The sequence below is a fragment of the Eretmochelys imbricata genome, chromosome 8 (assembly GCF_965152235.1).
Source record: "Eretmochelys imbricata isolate rEreImb1 chromosome 8, rEreImb1.hap1, whole genome shotgun sequence".
Lineage (NCBI taxonomy): Eukaryota > Metazoa > Chordata > Testudines > Cheloniidae > Eretmochelys > Eretmochelys imbricata.
In genome coordinates, this window is record NC_135579.1 from 53,808,772 (window position 1) to 53,827,564 (window position 18,793).

The window sequence follows — 18,793 nt, forward strand, 5'->3', positions numbered from 1 at the left end:
CCTTTGGTGATTTGGTTCCTCTCGCTAATCTCTGTTGCCCAACATCCTTGTATGGGTTTGGGAAGGCCTTGTGTTGCAGAAACCAGGGCTAGCACCTGATCCTTCAGTTGAAGTCAGTGGGAATTGAGGGTACTCAGCGCTTTGCAGAACACAGGCTTTTAGGCCGCAGTCCAGCAAAGCTCATAAGCACAGGAGTAGCCCCACTGTAATCAATGGGGTTGTTCGTGCGTTTAAAGTTAAGCAGATGCTTATGTGGTTTGCAGGATTGATCTTGTGGTTTGAAGGCTGTCCAAGACCCACACTTGATGTCTGGGAAGGCAGCTTTGGCTGTTAATACTCAGGGCTTTGTTCCACGGTGATTGAGGCATCGTGACAAGTAAAACTGCCTGATGTTCACAGCTGGGAAGCGCTTTGGCTAGCGGGGGAAGGGGAGGTCATTGCTAGGGCTGTCATTGCCACCTGCTCTGGATAGAGAATCTGGTTTCCTTTGTTTGAGAGGAAATTTAGTTGTTTAGTGGGTTTTCCCCAAAAAAATTTGACTGACTGTGCTCTATTGGTCTATTTTTGGCCGCTTTCCCCTGCCTCCCCACCCCCCCATCCAGGCTTTCTCAGCCCCTCACAAGTGCCATCAGATTTAATCCCCCTTGTGGTGCGATAGTATTTGATTTGTTTTAACACCTTTGTGAACAAATTCCCCAAGCAGTGCTGAGTGGGCGGTGTTTGAGCAAAATAGCTGGAGGCAGAAAATATTCTACAATTACACGTTCCAAAACCCTTTGTGGGAAAAATAGTCAGCAGTTAGTGTATTTTTAGGTATGCTGAAAGTAGAATAGATACGTAATGATACTAACACAATACTTTTCCTCTTCAAAGTACTTTCCAGACACAAACTTATTCAGCCCTACCACACCTCAGGATTGTAGGTCACTACTATTATCCCCATCGTACAGATGGGAAACTGAGGCATGAGTTAAGTGTCACTGTCAGAGTCAGATTTAGAATTTAGCTGGCTCCAGTTCTGTGTTCAGACCGTGCCTCTTTCTCAAGATGCATGTACTCAAAGCTCACTGAAACACGCACAGGATGCAGCAACCATCATATCTAGATTTCTTTTGTCTTTGATACTTATGCAGCCCCAATTGACATAATATCTGAGCGCTTCACAGTCTTTCATGTATTGAGGTGTACCAGAAATGTCTGCACATACAGTACAGACCTGTTTATGCACAAATCCGCTTAACGCGCTGTAGCGCCATGCCTCCCAGTGCTGCCTATTTAACACGCGAGACTCGTTAACACGTAGTACAGGAACTTGCTATATAGTGCTACAGATTTGCTCACTAACTCACTGACATAGAAATCAACAGGAAGTGTGGAGCGGAAACGTATTGTAAGTCTTTACTGATATTGGTAAAGACGTATCACGCACGCTTAGTCACTGTCACACAAGAGAGAGATATAATATATAGTAGCTATATAGTAATATATATATACATTAGAAAATGTTAACCGTAGGCCTAATATAATGGCAGAGGGCAAGCGTCGGCGTTCCTACACTGCAGAAGAAAAGCTAGCTGCAATAGATCGAGTAAATAGCGGAGAAACCCAGGCCAAAGCCCCAAAAGATATGGGGCTTGTCAAATCTGATCTCCGAGGCTGGCTAAAAATGAATCTAAACTGAACGGCTTTGTACAAAATATCGATTCTGCCGCAGGGCTTAAGCGAAAACCTGTGCACTAGTCAGCCAAGCCCACAGCGGGCAAAGCCTTGCGCACGGGGTTTGCTCAGGAAAGGCTGAAAGGAACGCCGCTCAGTGGGCCAATTCTTCAAGCCCAAGCAGCAAAATTTGGAAATTTAACGGGGGATGAATCATTCCAAGCCAGCAAGGGGTTTATAGGTCGTTTTAAAAAGCGTCACGGCATAGCGCAGGTATCGATTTCTGGAGAAAGCCGATCAGCCGATAAATCGGTCACGAACGCGTTTCATCTGCGGCGGATGACAGACTTCATAAGAAAGAAAAAAAATGCGAGCCAGAAAGAGCAGAAAATAACCGTGTTTTTTTCTAAGTGAATCATAGACATTTTTTCCAGCATGGCCCTCTTAACCCACGGTCCGTCAACACGCGATCGTGACGGCTTGACTCCCGACATCTGCGCGTAAACGGGTCTGTACTGTATATTCAATAAGCCGGATTCTCCCGTCATTTATTACTGACGGGTTGGCTTCATGGAGTTGCACCAACATGCTTTGAAAGAGGGGAGAATTTAACCCAAGGCGTTACTACCCTTTTACAAAGAGAACCTCTTGATAGCATAGTGTGAAAAGCATTTGACGGCTTTCCTGATCTGCTCTTCTGAAGGAGACAGCTGCTGGCCAGATGGATTCCTCACCATCCCCACATATGTGTGTCTGTCTGTGTTAGTGCAGTTCCTCCCCTGGTGATAGCCAGTGTAACTGCTCTCTGACCTGAAGGGTGCACTCCAGCAGAAGGAGCAGCCTTTGTGATGTGTAATCCTTGCTGAGATCAGACCGGCTGTCTGCTCCACGGGCAGGTGGGAGGGAAGGTAACCGATGCCAGTGACTGGCTGCGCAGGTCGGTGCACTTCCTGGCTTGGCAGTTCTTGTGTGTTGAGTTTTCTTTCCTTTTTGCCCTTAGGTTTTTGGGAATATCAAATTAGATGAAGAAAGCCACATTAACCGTCACAACAACTTCCGCAGCTTCCTGGCCTCCCTTATGCTCCTTTTTAGGTACATGTGCATTTTGAATCATTACTAAACATATCAGTTTTCCCCATCTCATCCCTACCTGAGTCATAATACTGAAGGCTTGCCTGGCTGCAGGAGTGTCTGCCACAGCAGATCAGCTGGGGTGCCCCAGCTAGAAAAAGCGGGTGAGGATCACAAGTCCCTTAGCTCCAAACATACAACAATGACTCTTTAGCTTTACACTTGGAGCTGTTAATCTCCCTGTCCTCCTTGGGCTGCTGACGTTCAGGCATTGGATTTCTGACTTGTGGAACTTGCTGCTGCAGGATAGAAATGAAACAGCTGTGTCTATGAACAGCATCTGCAGTCATGCCATCTAGGTTGGAATTCAAGGATCCTTTCTCCTCTTGCTTTAGGGCATAAGATGATCACTAGCTGGAGTCAGGAAGCCACCTGCCTCCCACCACGATACAGTGCTGTATAGTTTAGTTTATTATGGGGGTTTTATGCCATCTTCAGAAGCCACTGGCATTGGTTATTGGCAGAGACCATAAGTTCTGAGGTAGCAGATTTTATTTACAAAGGGAGAGTTGTAGTGAATTTCCAAGCATCCCACTCATATGTAGTAAAGTTGTGGAGCAGTGAGGGGCTCTGCTTTGAGCAGCTTTTAATGGTGGGTGTGTTTTGGATGCAGGAGTGCCACGGGTGAGGCGTGGCAGGAGATCATGCTGTCATGCCTGGAAGGCAAAGGCTGTGAGCCAGACACCACGGCAACGTCCGGACAGCATGAGAATGAGCACTGTGGCACGGATCTGGCTTACGTATACTTTGTCTCCTTCATCTTCTTTTGCTCCTTCCTGGTGAGTTTGCCTCCTTCCACTCCATTGATCTCTCAGTTCTGGGGAGGACTCAGCACTGACTGCTCCTAACCGAGGGACATCCCCACCCTACTCTCCCCTCCCCTCCACTACTCCACGATGGGTGGGATTCACTATCAGAGAGACTCGAAGAGATCTCGCCTTCTGCTCTCTGCTCCAGGTTCCATTACCCTGGCGTGACCCCGTGTTGCTAAAGAAGCTAGCACTCTTACCCCAGGGACAGCAAAAACGGGTTTTATCACTCTAAGAGTCATGCCTAGCTGGTTTCAGGGGCAGTGGTAAGGAGGGGCTGTTCTAACCCAGAGGTCTGTCCCTTTCATCACGAATACAACTCAGCAAGATTTTGCCCTGCAGCTAATTTAGGATTTCAAATGATCTGCCCTGTGACTGCCAGTATGGAGAGCAGGCCCACCTGCTGTCTGGGTCAAGTCGATGTGTGTGATCTGTATCTGCCTTCTGTCCCTATTTTACCATTGAACAGGGAAGTTGTGGTTGCAAAAGAGAATGTATGCTCTCTGGGGCAGGAATCTGGGGGGAGTTACAGTTGTCCCCCCACCAGCGTGGGCACGCGCGCACAGACATTTGAGCCTACTCATGGAGTGGGAAGTGAACTCAATTGTTTTGTGAAAAAGGGGGTGCAGTCAGGAGGGTGCATGGGAAAGGCACCATTCGCGCTTGCACTGAATCAGTTGACACTCAGCCTGTGGCTCTTGGCATCCCTACATGTAGCTGATCAAAGCAGGTGGTATCAGTCCATGTATCAGAGCTCCACTTACACTGTCTGGTCTCAGTTCACAGTGGCTTCCTGGGATTCCATTCAAAGGTAAAGTAGCTCTCCAGGTCCTCACGGCTGGGAACCACTATGCCTCCAGGGCGACATGAGCTACACTGAAAAAAGGCCATTGTTGTGCCAGATATGGCTATATACTCTCTATCTGGGTATTCTTAACTATAGCACCAGTTACATAATGCAGGTAAATTTCCCTGTACAGCAAAGCCCCTAAGCCAGAAATGCGATGGAGAACCCCAGTTACAGTCAGCTGTCTAACTCTGCCCATCCTTCATAAGGAAGGCAAAGGTGTGGGATAGAGAAACTGCGAGTGAGAGGGACAGACAGAGAGACAAGAGGGGACACTGTATGTAAGGGAATGGAAGTAATAAAAGGTAGAGCCCTGGGCATGAAATGCGGTGATCCAAATGTAATGGTGTAGTATCCTGGTGGTAAAAGGTCATTGCCTCCACCGTGTACCCCTCAGCTAAAGAACGCTGCGGGGTTCGGAAAGCACTGTCGGAAGGCATTAGCTAGATCTCCTCGCTTCTGTGCTCTTTGATCCCTGACTCAGCCAAGTCACTGTTGTGAGGAGAGCCCAGGTGCTGTTCAGATTCTCACTGGTTAGCTAGACACAGCCCAGGAGAGTCATGCTGATGTACTAACCCTTTCTGCCTGCTTGCCTCTTGCCCAGTGTGGTGTGGTTTCTTACTCATGCTCTCGGCTGCCAGAAGGTTAAATGCTGGTGTTTAGGGGACATTCAGACCAGTACAAGCTGTGTGACAATTAAGCATCTGATTCTGTAGCTGCTCCACGCATGCACTTAGGAGTTCTGTGTATGGGGGAACTGCCACAAAACTGCCATGCTCTTTATTTACAGATTCCTTTTTCTTCTGTCTTCTTCCATATATTACTCTCCCATCTTCCCTCCCTCTTTTATGCTCTGTCTCTATCTCTCCATCCCTTTCTCTCTGTCTCTTTCCTTTTCACTTAGATGCTCAATCTGTTTGTGGCTGTCATCATGGACAATTTTGAATACCTGACTCGGGATTCCTCCATCCTGGGGCCTCATCACTTAGATGAGTTTGTCCGGATCTGGGCGGAATATGACAGAGCTGCGTGGTATGTAGCCAACTTCCTCCTCCTTTCCCTGGCCTCTTGAAGCCCCATTTTTGGGAATCCATTTGGCTGTAATACCTGGGACAGTCAGGGAAGGGAAGGGAATCAGAGTTGCTGGAACATGCAGCTGTGAGAGGAAAATACTGGCTGGCTTCCGGGAGGTCCAACGGCACGGAGCCACCATCCTGCTCGTGGGCCGCCTTATAGCCCCCAGGCATCCTGCTCCTTTGATAACTAGCGATGGGCTGAAGTCCAAAGGTTTTGGCTGGTTCTTTTCAGATAAGCATAATACGTACAGTGTTTATCCAAACCTTTGGAAGTTCCTGCTGCATCCCTCTCTGTAGCTTCTATGGTAGTCCCCAGCTACCTCCGCACACCGCCACCTTCCAACTGTTGGCTCTGGATCTTCCTCCTTTCCCATTTTCCTCCTGCCAATCAGATTCCCACACCCTCAAGACACTCTGCAAGCAGCTGTCCCTCCTCCAGCCCCCAAATACTTTGTACACCGGAGTGTGCAAAATCGCCATTTAAATCAATGTGTGAGCCCAGCAGAGAGACTGCGAAGGTAGCTGGGCTCCTGCTAATTTAGCTGCTCAGGACCATATTCAGACACTGAGAAAGGGTTGAGATGCTTTGGATGGGGATGAGCCTGAGGACAGGGCTAGATTTAATACAGCCAATGCACTTCATCCTTGTTGAGACAAGAGAAGGCTTTTGAATCCTCTAATGATTCCTCAGGCAGCTGCTCCAGGATCCCTCTGAAAAGAGAGCTCCCACTTGGGAGAGCAAGTCAATCTAGCCCTGCCACACTGGAGAAGAAGCATTGCATCAGGGTGGTCTCTCACATGGCCATTGGGGTGGAGCCGAAAGTGCTTTAGGGTGACTGCTCCAGACACAACCCCCAGTAGTGCTCCAGGAAGGCTGCTGTCAGCTTGCATGCCTGAGGTCACTGGGAGTGTTTCTGGGGCAGCTTACTGAGGTCTAACCCTCAGCAGCACTGGGAGTGCATCCGGGCTGTTGGTCACAGCATCAGCCCTTATTGGCATTAGGAATACTGTGAGTGCCCCCTCTGGGTGCAGATCTTCACTGGCACTGCGAGTGCCACAGGGCTCCATCTCCTGTCGGTGTTGGGTCAGCACTTTGGGCAGCCTCTCTGAAACCACATACACTCGGTGCTGCATCGGCTTCAGGCACGAGATGATGTCAGCTCCGGAGCCCTGCTCCACTTGGAATCTCACCATTTGGAATCAATCTACCCTCATGCCTTTGCAACCTGATTTTTTGCTTCCTGAGAGCTAACTCAGGCAGTGATTGTTCCTAACAGTACCTGTCCTTAGCGTGATCCACTTCAGCACCTTTTCCAACCTGACTCAAGTGAGTGGATGCCATCTCCCCAGGACTGCTTCTCATCAGCAGCATCCCACGCTGTGAAAGCATCCCCAAGGCTGGAGTAGGCAGGGCTGTCCTCTTATCAGATGCACATGCATCATACAGTTCTGAGACTTCAGTGCGTGGTGCCGTAGAGCAGAGAAGCTATGGTCATGTACACTCGGGAGGTCCAAGCAGCGCAAAGCAGGCTCATTCTCTCCTCAGAAGTTTAGGAAGGGTGACGTTTTGATACCAGCAATTCATAGTGCCCTTTGCCCTGGGAACTGGGTGCTACCGTGGGTTCTTCAGTCCAGTCAAAGAAAGAACCTGCTGTCAGGCCCTGTGGATGGCATTTTCCAAATGTGGTACAGTGCCTGCTCTCACCCAAGTCTCACAAAGCAAGAGAGCCCATGCTGTTTCGTCATGGAGTCTAGCCGGTTATTATGGGAGACACCGGGAGGAAACAAGCTGCTCTAGACTAATTTTTAAATTGGTGGCAGCTCTAATCCCCGTCACTGAGTGGGGAAGGGTCACTAGATGTGAGCGGGTCCTGTCACCTGAATGGAGCTGCGGGTCTAAGTGTTGAGAAGGGGATAGATAGATAAATAAATGAATGTCATCAGAGGCCCCCAGCTACATTAAATAAAGGGACCCATAGGGATGCCATGTACTCTGTCCAGTTGCCTGCACTCTGTTCTGAATGGTTTTGCCTAGACAAGTTGGGTTATCTCTGGCCAGTGATGGAAAAGTACCTAGGGTATGGGAGAAAAGTGTGGCGGGACCAGAGGAAATAACAGACAAAGCAGCTTCACCCCCTGGCTTTTCTAATAGTGGCCAGAGAGGCTTCAGTGGTCTCTGCCACTGAACAGCTGTGTGGCTTTGGGCAAGTCACTTTAACTCTCCATGCCTCAGTTTCCCTATCTGTAAAATGGAGTTAAAATATACTCATCTACTGATTTCATAGAAATATTGTGAGGATTAATTAACTGATTTCTATAATGAACTGACCATGTAGGGCAAATTTTCTGCTGGTATAACTAGGTGCAACTCCATAAAAATGCAAAGATTCCTAGAACCCTAAACAAGTAGTTGTGTACTCATGTACAATCATGTCCTTGGATTTCAGATCACTCTGACCAGTCGTAGGCTTGCGATATGGCATTATTTGGCCTTGGGTATCTGAGCTAGTGCACCTTTAGGGCAAGACTTTCCACGGGGAATCCCCAGTTTGGATGAGAATGAGGGTGCTAACCCCTTTGGAGTGGAGAAGGTGGTAGCTATGCTTATATAGTGGTGATTTTTCACAGCCTTCTCCAGTCTGGGTCTGTTGGAGCCAGAAAGAGAGAGACATGGACCTGAACTGGGTCTCTGACCCCTGGTTAAGCTCTCGTTTCCTCTTCTCCGTTATTTCAGTGTCCTATTAACCCACGTGTGCTTCCTTTACAGCGGCAGGATCCCGTATAAGGATATGTACAAATTAGTACGGGTGATTTCGCCTCCTCTGGGCCTGGGAAAGAACTGCCCCTACAGGGTGGCGTGCAAGGTTTGCCTCCCAGTCCCCAGCCATAACCTGGCAACGGGACGCACCATTAACCCCTCCTTCACCCTCCTCTGCTCCACCACCACTGCGTCTCACAAGGGAACCCTCACGTTGCTTTCCTTCGAGTTTAAAGAGGTCCAACCCCGCCCAGAACCAGCAGCTGTTACCTTAGGGTACAGGGGAGGGGGATCCGTCTTAGAGCCCCATTGATGTGGATTTAGACAAATTTATTCCCTTGCCTTCCTCCCTAAAGCAGAGAACCCTGGAGTTCCCAAAACGCTTGTGCAGCATGTGAATGTTGCCTGTGGCACAGAGAAGGCACCTTTAATTCCAAGAATCACAGAGCTGTCCCAATGGGAACTCTTTCCTGTGATGAATGGAGACCAAATGTTGTTTACAACTAGGGGATGAGGATGAGAAGGAATAAAAGCCAGGGGTTCGGGAATGTCACCAGAAAGAGGGAGCGCAAACTAGAAAGGAGAACGAAGCAGGTGACCGAGGCAAAGACCCCATTGATCAATCGCTGGAATCCTGTTCAGAGGTTCGGTCGCTGTGGTAGCTCGCAGGACACTGCAGTTTTCTACCATGGTGCACAGTGGCTATGAAGAGCTGTCACATAATGGTGACAAATGGGGACCACGGCTCTTGGTTTGCCATGATGCAAAAAGATGACAACTCAATGGAGCAGGTGACCCATTGGGACTCCAGCAGCTGGACTCAATGGCTTCTGGTTTATTCTGATCTCCCCCCCTCCCCAGTCCAAGACATCTGGGCTGTGCCTCTCTTCCAGCAGCAATTCAGACTTGTCCACGGGGGTCTTGGCCACACACTGCCACTGTTTGTGCTAAATTCTCTGCCTCTGGCAGGGCAAACAAAGCAGCCACTCGGCACCCCAGCCAGATCCTTTGCCGTCCCATCTTTCAAGCTCGTTTTGGGGCAGCAGTGAGCAAAATCTTCCTCCCATCTGCCTCCTCTTCCTCAGGAGGTCCAAATTTTTGCATTGGAACAGGACAACCCTCTGAGCCTCCTTCTCCCCATTTATTCTCTCCCAACTTGGCAGAACAGGTCAGGTGGAGCAAGCAGAAGAACCAGAGCTGCTCCTTTTGGGAGGAGACTCTCTTGGGAGTTGCAAGAGGGGTGCTCTGTGCCACAATCGTTCCCAGTCTACAGTCCCTCACTCCACCAGGGAAGGGGGTTCAGAGTTTGGATGGCATGGTGTAGCCTCCACCTCCACCCCCATCCCCCCACCATCAGCCCAGGATACTGTCACAAGAGTGTGGGTCAATCATCTTCAGTGCCTGGAACTCAACAAGCTGGATGGTCCTCAATGACCTTGGGGATAGCACAAAAGTCCCTCAACCCCTTTGGTCCAGTCCAAAAGGGAAAATCCCCAGAGGCTTCACCCCTATGCTCAAGTGGATAATGGACTCACATGGTGAAGAGGCTGCCGTGCTTTCCAACTTTCCTTCTCAAGCGGGGGATCTTGGCTTTTTCAGGGTAGATGTATACCAGCATTTCCTCATCAGTTACAGAAGCCCCTCCCACCCCACCAAGGGCTGAGCCCCAATGAAGAAAATAGACTCATCTTTGATGTGGTTGAGAATCTTCCTTCCAAAAGGCAAAATGGCTAGAAAACACAAGAGAGGCCAGAAAGCATCCCAGATCCTCATCTTCCTTCACCTGCTCCTTCTCCACACCACGGGAACTGTTTTCTTCCCAACATAGCCCTCTGCCAGAGAAGCAGAGACGTTCTTTCCCTGGGCATGTTTGAAACCATGGGGAATAGGCTAAAGCCAAGAGCAAATCTCTCCTGTCCAGAATTACAAGAAAAGTTGGTGTGTTCCTTTGTCCCTCCTTTGCAAAAGTCATTTGAAAAGAGTGGGAGATTCCTGACAAAAGGCTTGGTTGGTTAGTCCTGAAATTCCACAGGGGCTGAGAAACTAAAGACTCTGTCTTCATCTTCCTTTCAGCCAATGCAGCAGTGGCCTTCCTGGCAAAGGGCATGATAATTTTTGCTGGAGGTTCTTTCTTCCCAAAATACCCTGCAGACAAGAAGATAGAAGACATGATCAGAAGGGACTTCTAAGCTTCTTCAGCGGCCCTAAGAGTCTCACTGACAACCACCCACTTCACAAAAGCCACAATGTCTTGGTGCAACATTCTAAAAAGCATCAGCCTCCTCAGAACTATGACAAAGGGAATTCACTGCTAAAGAAGTTAAATTCATAGCAGGTGGATTCATGGGCATTACACTTTTCAAGCTTGAGAGTCTAGTTGACAGGTAGATACAGAAGAGAGTCGCAGTATGAATACTTTGGAGCCCCAGACTCTCCCCCTACCCATCCCTTCTTTAGTCCTTCTCCAACTTCAAGAGATGCTGAGAAGCATTGATCCATCCTGAAGGAGATCTTTCACGTCCCAGAGCTAGGGACAGAACAGCCCGTCTCTCAGCATGAAAACTGCTTGGAACTCTCCCCTCAATTCCTCATAGTCAGATAAAAATCTGGAGGAGTGGGGCTATCTTAGAGCTCTAGAGGCTGGACTGGTCAATGAAGGTGGTGAAATTCAGGATGGAGACACTAACTTCCACTACCTCCATGGTGTCAAGGAACCCAGTATCTTCCATCCATCTTCACCTGCAACTACTGAGTCTTCTGGGCTTATATATAGAGATCACTCAATGGGCAAGAGTGCCCATGAAAGAGCTTCAGGGATTCCTATTGCAGGTCTGGAACCAGTGCTTAATTTGTAATGAAAGAGGGGTTGGGGCTCAAGCAATTAAGTGCTGGGACTCAAGCAATGTTTTGACTTTCATAACTGGCACGGCAAGCCCAGGGGTGCCGGGGCTATGAACTGCCAAGCTGAGAGGTGCTGGGGCTCAGCCCTGGCAAGCCCCAGCACAAATTAAATACTTCCTAGAACCATTCCCAACAAGAGATGCAAAGGAAAGGAGAGGTGCCACCCACAATTGATGAAAACAGGAAGCACACATGATGGTACCATTCTTCCTCCACAATCCACATCCAAAAATTCTGACTACAAACACCAGCCTTTTAGCTTGAGGAGCATGCTTGGGACCCACGGGGCACAAGGAACATATTTAGGATCAAAGAGAAAAGAGCGATCAGGCTCTTGATGACTCAGAAGAGGTGAAGAAGGAGCATGCTCTGATTCGTTCAGATGGGACAATGGCTGTGCCATGCATAAATCCACAAGAAGGCAGGTCTAAATGCCAAAGTGATGGAGATAGTCTCCTGGGCAGAATGTTGCTTGGCCTCCTTCAGGACAGTGCACAAAAATGGACACTGAATACAAAAGCTGTCTGGCTAGGCCATCAGCAGATAGACACATCAAAGTGGTCACTGAAACGAGAAGTATTCTAGCTGAGATCCAACGAGCTAGGTTCCCCCAGGGGACCTATTTACATTCAGTCAGAACATGAAAGCAAAGCTCTTCATCAGCAACACAGACCAGAGATTGCTGGGAACGGAAGCTCTGACTCACTGTTTAGCCAAATCTGCTTCTTTGTGCCACCCACTTCCCTTCTACTACTACTAGGAAGAGAGATTAAAAGATTATTTTTAAAAAGGTGGAAGTTATGGTCATTCTCGCCACAAATTGTCCAAGATTGTCACCATGGTTCAGCCCTAGTAGAGCAGTCACAGAGACCTGCAATTCACCTTCCCAACAGACTGGTCCCATCTGAACGAATCCACTCCTGCATCACAGCCCAGACTATCTGAGCCTGACACTTTGGATGTTGAACAGTAATTTCTAACCAAGATGGGCAGTGCAAGGCCATGTATAATCTCCCAGCCCCCTGCAGGCTTTCTGCCCTTTCCGTTTATGCAGAGCATACAAACAGGATCCTCTTAGCGATGTTAGTTGGGAAACAAGGCATGCCTGTCCTGGATTTCTTATAGGTCAGCCAAGAATTGAGCCTAAGACCCTCCACCCATCACATTTTGCATCTCATCATAAACAGTGCTATAAAAGCAGACATGTCCAATTACTGATGGATTGCCAGATGATCAACGTCCCTTCCATCCAAACCAGCATTTAGGCCTGTCTGGGATCTGCCCGCAGTACTACAAGCCAATTACCCACCCCATTTGGGTTGATGGCCCCGGTTTCCCTGTTCTTCCTTGTCATAAAGACAAGTTTTCTGGTCACAGTCGTGTTGATAAGAAGCCTGTGAAATTTTGCTCTGAGAAGACACAAAGCTTACAGCATGTTCTGTGAGGATAACATAGCTCTCATACATCAGTCATTTATTACCAAGGTAAACTCTTCCTTCCACGCCTCACAGGAAATCATTTTTCCTTCATTTTGGTGAAAAGCTCCGCACTTCCGGGGAGGAGCAGGGTGCATGGTAGCTGTGAAAAGAACTGCTAAAATTTACCCAGATGGAATGGACCCATTCAGGAAACATCATCTTCATTTGTTTACTTTTGCCCTAAATGCCTGGTCTTGAGCACATCAAAATCCTCCATAGCCAGCTGGATCGAGTGCTGCATTTCTGAAGTCTCTGCAGACACTAATATGCCAATTCCAGGATGGGACAGAGCTCACTCATTACATTCCTTGATGGCATCCTGGACAGAAAGGGCATCAGCTGCTACAGAGATAATCTGCAAAGCTGCCCCCAGGTTATGCAGCAAGACCTGTAGAAAGCACTGCAACCTGTACCTCCAGTCCTCAGTGGTAGCATCATTCAAGAGGAAGCTGCTGCTCCCAAACTAGACTAATACTAGAGAAGAGGAAATATTCTTCCTCTGTCCTCCTTATCTGTCTCTCTCTACTAATGTTTCCTTATTGCTCGCTACATCTGATTGGGAAAGAGGTCAGGATCCTAAATGGAATGTTTGTTCCTTGACAATTTCCTCTCTAGAACTGACCGCTCTCCCAGTCAGCCCTACCTGAGATACCTTCTTCAGATGCCTCTGTAATGGCTGCCTCCCCACTCCATATGTATAGTTAATACGGTCACTGTTAAGCATTTACATTTATCCATCTGGTGTTTCAATTTAGATGTTGAAGTATTCATCTGGTGCAAGGGCAGAAGAGAAGTGGCCAAGCCTGGGGGCCCTGTGAGACCTATCTGAACTGCCTTCAGTATTTGCAGGAAGAGAGGTGCAGCCCAAATGTCTCATTGTGGGAGAGGTCAGTCCCAGAAAGGAAATCCATCAGATGACAAATATGTGATACTGTTCCTCAGCTCAACAGATCTGGACAGGTCATTGCAAACAGAGGAGCACAAGGTGGGAATCCATCAAGGAAGCAATCTTAGTAACTGTTCCATTTGGGGGAATCCCAATGAGCTCCAATCTTGGAAGACCAAACAGCTGCCTCTGCTGAGACTCTTTAAACTCCAACCTGGTGGAACTTGCAGTAGCATGTGGGAGAGAGCCGGGGCGGAAGCATGGCATGCAGAACTTTCCTCCTGGTTTTCTTTTCTCAGCCACTAGCATGCCTTTTGCACTGGTGCATGGTGGGAAAGTGCTCCATCCACAGGGCCAGACGGAAGCAACTGGGCATATTTCCTTTGACAAATGACCCTGGCCCACTGCCTTCTATGCAAGACGCTGCCCCCAATTGCATAGACATTACAAGATGGGGATACACGACGTTCCAGCCATGGGTTATGTGACATTTTGACATAGTGCCTGGGACACAGAAAGGGAAGAAACGGCAGAGTCCATGCAACACTGTTGGTTCCTCTGTGGCACTGAGGTATGTGCCACCACATCCCAAATAACCCATTGCTTCAGCGCCGTATATCTGATTTATGCCACTTGCACACAGCCCTGGGACTTGTGGAGCAACTGTATTTTGGAGGGGTGGGCAGGGTGGGTTCAGACTAGGAAGCGAACGCCAAAACTGCAGGGAAAAGTAGAACTAGCCAGCAGCAGAGAGCTGGAGAGGCAAGTGGTTTAAGCTGGCGTTCCTGGGGCTGTGTGCGGAGTGATATAAATCCTCATCAGGACAGACACTTGTGTATGATTTGCCTTGATTAACGGGTTTCCTATTCTTTTCCTGTTTGTCCATTTGTTTTTTTCTCTCCTGTTTCCCGTATTATTATTTTGTTTGTTTGTTTGTTTTTGCTCTCTGGGAATGCCTCTTCTCCTCTCCTCTCTCTCTCGCTGCATCTTCCTCCCTCTCCTCTCCTCCACCCTCCCTCCCTTACTCCTCCTCCCCATCTTTCCCATCCACCCCTTCCTCCTCCATGAGCAGTGGCCGCATCCATTACACTGAGATGTATGAAATGCTGACTCTCATGTCACCACCGCTAGGCCTCGGCAAGAGATGTCCCTCCAAAGTGGCCTATAAGGTAGACCAACCCTTCCTTCCTTCCTTCTGGGCTAGCGCTGAGGGGGAGGGGGAACTGTTGAATACTCAGGAAGATCCAGCCTGGTTTGATTTAATCAGAAATCACATGCCCCATAAGGAGAGGTACTGTCCACTCTGACAGAGCTCTGTTTTGGGTCTGACACACTCACCAGGACACCCAGGGATGTAGCATTCCTATTATGGGAAAGGATGGAAATCTGACTCAGTATAAGGATGGGAAGTGGAAGGATAATACAGGCCCTTTGCAGTAGAGACAATTGGACAGCCCCCCCAGGTGGGATTGATAGGGGATCTCTGGAACTAGGCCTCCTCCAAGTGATGGAGGAAACTCCAGGATGTCCCATCACCTACATGACCCTGAACCATACTGCTCCCAGCCCAGCTCACTTAGAAATGTTGAAATGAGAAGATGGTAGGCTATGAGGGTTCCTCCTGTAGGCCTGGACGTGCAGTGATCATGGTGTGCCAGCCTGGCACTAGTTCCCCAGGGAGACCTCGTGCAATCTGGAAAGAGAACACTCCATGCTGAGGTTGAGCTGGTGAGAGTCCCATCCCTTTGCCAGCTGGGGCTTTTTACCTTTGGGTGCTAGAATGACTATCTTTAACTGACCCTTTGATTGCTCTGCTGGTGCAGTGCCCTCTGCTCTTGCCTCTGGGAGGCACTCTAGAACCTGCTGGCCAGCTGCATGGGATGTGTGGTGTGGGAGGAAGCTGTGAATGGGACAGGAGCTATGCAATGTTGAGCTCTGGGCAGGCTGGCCCAAAAAGGTATGCAGAGTCGGATACCCTGTTGGAGACAAAACTCAAAGAGAATTACGAGGGAGACTCTAAGATCAGGGGCTGGGATACTTGGTTCAAAAGCCACTGGAGGATCTCCCAGGAACTTGGCTTCTAGACTTCCCCTACTGAATGCTGATAGTGTCTGCGGTGTTCCAGCTAGCAACAGCTTCTGCACCCACATATTCCTCTGTAGCTGCTAACACTCGCACAAGCACTCTCTCTTGCTCCCACGTACACCCCTGTTAGCGTTGTGGCTGGGTGAGAACCTACGTGCCCAGGAGAACTGCTGTGCATGATGCAGCAGGAAGCACTAAGGATGGGATGGATGTGGGTCGGTGTGGGAGAGGGAAATCCTGATGTATACACAGAGCAAAATATACTCTCTGGAAAGTGGATCTGGCCATTTGATTTGTCCCACTCTGGGTGAAGGGAGCATGGCCTGCCTCTCCTGCCTTGGTCGCCTTCCTCTCTCTCCCCAGCTGCCCTCTCTCTATCTCCCCCTTGGATAAGTTGGATCCTATGCATGTGTGATCATATGCCAGCAAATGTCATCTCTGAAAGACTCAAAAAGGGGGCGCCAGGATGTTGCATACTAGGCAAGCCAGCCAATCAGAAGTGTCCATGGTTTAGGGGTGTCCCCAGGGGATGAGGCAGAAGCTGGATTGCAAAGCTGCTGTGAAGCAGGAGATGGAACGATCCCCCGGGGCTGTCTCCCCCTCAGTAATTTCCAGAGCCGAATCCCTGAGTTTTCAGGAGTCCTTTCAGAAAGCACAGGGAACACCCCCAGGCTAAGGGGTTGCTCTTGGGCTGTAGCATAGGGTCCTGGAGAGCCAAATGACAGGCATAGGAAGGCAGTGAGCTGGAATATTGGGGGTGGAAGGAGCTGGAATGGGAGGGAGGGGCTGATCCTTGCCCTTCTTTTTTTGCCTGTGCTGTTTTACATGCTCTCTTGCTTTTTCCCCTCCTGCCTGCTCAATGTGTTTTTCGATATTGTTTTTTGCCTGCTGTTTTTTCTCTTTCTTGCGCAGAGGCTGGTGCTGATGAACATGCCTGTGGCCGAGGACATGACGGTCCATTTCACCTCCACCTTGATGGCGCTGATCCGAACAGCACTGGACATCAAAATCGCTAAAGGTGAGGGTGGGGAGCAGCGGCACAAGGATTCAGGAGTGGTCAGTGCAGACGGCGGGATGGGTGGTGGAGCTGATTTATTTATTACATCGGCAAGGGGCAGGGGGCCGTTCATTCAGTCCTATCTGCTTCCTCTGGCAGGCTGAGCAATATGTACTGCCATCACGGGGACACAAAGGGCAAAGTGTGGGATCATTGCTCTGGGGTCAGATGCAGGGATGGAGGAAATTGCTAGTAAGAGAAGGCAAGAGAGAAATCAACCCCAGTCTGCGGCTGGCTCTGTAACCTTTCCAGTGTGAAACTATCTTCGGGTCCAGAAGGAGCTGCTTTCCTCATAAGTACTGATGCTGCCCTCTTCCATGATGGGCAGCTTTCCACTTGAAGCTGTGGTGCTCAGAAAGCAGGAATGTATCTCCTGGCCATGACAGCCAGAGGGAGAGATGTAGGAGGAGAGCTCCCCTCCTCCTAGCAGAAGAGAATCACAAAAACCGACCCCAAGTACCTGATGTTCTCTAGCTACCTCTTTTGCCCAAAGGGCAGAAAGCAGCATTCATAGGAGCCTGTGGAAGTCACACCCTGCGCTCAGCAGCCTGTGGGAGCTTGAAAGGTGGGGGAGAGTGGGTGGAGCCCTGGAGGGAGACCCCTAGAAAGGGAAATATTTAAAATAACCCTTATGAGGATGTGGAAATTACTTCACTCCAATACTCTGCCCATTCTTGGTCCATGACAAGAGACAAGTAGAAAGTCCAATGGACAGGGCATGGTACTGGGTTTCTTGGGGGCCAGGTGTAAGAGACTGAAAGCAACCCCGATTTCACAGCTGTCCAGTGGCCTGTGTGAACGTGAACTGGAGTGGTGGCCTCAGCCACGGGGCCATGGGAGAAGTATCCATGTCGCCAGCAAACTGGCGCCCTTCTTGACAGCCTCAGCTAAGAGGCCATGGTCTGAATGGGTCTGGGGGGTGGAATTAGCTTCTCATCCCAGAGGTGGCTGCACCAGGTGAAATGTGAAGCCCGTGGGTAAGGCCATATAGGGAAGCTTGCAGTGGCTCTGCCTGGTGTAACGATGCTGGCTTTGGTGGTACCCAACGGAGAGTACCAATTCAGGACAAATTGCTTAAAGCAGGGCAGTTACAGTCCAAGGCTGGGGTTCCTTTGCACACCAAGGCAAACCAAATCAGCCAAACAGAGAAGACTTCGGTTTTATTGCACTGGCTAACCATAAGTCACACAAGCAATTCCCTTAGACACTCCAGTTTCCCAGTATCACCACCAGTGCCACTCATTATGTGGATGAATGGTTAAGAAAACCAATACCTCCGTAAAAGAAAAAAGGTTCTCCCAATCCCAAGGGACCAAGCCCCAGACCCAGGTCAATATACAAATCAGATCTTACCCATAAATCATGCTGTTGCCAATACTTTAGAATCTAAAATCTAAAGGTTTATTCATAAAAGGAAAAAGATATAGATGAGAGCTAGAATTGGTTAAATGAAATCAATTACATACAGTAATGGCAAAGTTCTTGGTTCAGGCTTGTAGCAGTGGTGGAATAAATTGCAGGTTCAAATCAAGTTTCTGGAGTACATCCACAGTTGGGATGAGTCATTCAGTCCTTTGTTCATAGCGTCAGTTTGTAGCAAAGTCCCTTGAGAGGCAAGAAGCAGGATTGAAGACAAGATGGAGGAGATGCAGCAGCCTTTTATAGTCTTTTGTTATGTGGCCTTTCTTTCTTTGTTCCAAAGACAAGCATTCCAGTACATGGCATGAAAAAACCTTAGAGTTCTGTCCATAGGCATGTCTCTGCATGCGTTGCTGAGTCATAAGGTATATCTGCCTTCTTTCAGTGGGTCAGTTGTATAGCTGATGGCCCTTAATGGGCCATCAAGCAGGCTAGGCAGTGCTGATGCTAAACTTTCTGGGGTGTCACCCAGAAGCACAGCACAAGTTTGAAATACAGACAGTATAGAGCCAAAACTTATAACTTTAAATACAAAAATGATACACACATACAGACAGCACAATCATAATCAGCAAATCACAACCTTTCAGTAGACACCTTACATGGCAATCTTTGTACAATATTTGCTGCAAATACATACAGTGGTTGCAACAATGATCTATATGGTTGCAGGTTATGTCAGTAACATCA

At 48.8% G+C, this 18,793-nt stretch overlaps 1 protein-coding gene across 3 annotated transcripts in view; it reads left to right on the plus strand.

Annotated features, from left to right (window-relative positions):
• The window catches only part of CACNA1E (calcium voltage-gated channel subunit alpha1 E), a 225,220-nt gene that overhangs the window by 188,998 nt on the left and 17,429 nt on the right, over positions 1 to 18,793 (plus strand). For all 3 annotated transcript variants that reach the window (XM_077823463.1, XM_077823464.1, XM_077823465.1), the window contains 5 exons: positions 2,657 to 2,748; positions 3,401 to 3,566; positions 5,348 to 5,475; positions 14,615 to 14,711; positions 16,540 to 16,645. In XM_077823463.1, coding sequence (XP_077679589.1) covers positions 2,657 to 2,748; positions 3,401 to 3,566; positions 5,348 to 5,475; positions 14,615 to 14,711; positions 16,540 to 16,645 — 589 coding nt within the window. The remainder of the gene's footprint in view (positions 1 to 2,656; positions 2,749 to 3,400; positions 3,567 to 5,347; positions 5,476 to 14,614; positions 14,712 to 16,539; positions 16,646 to 18,793) is intronic.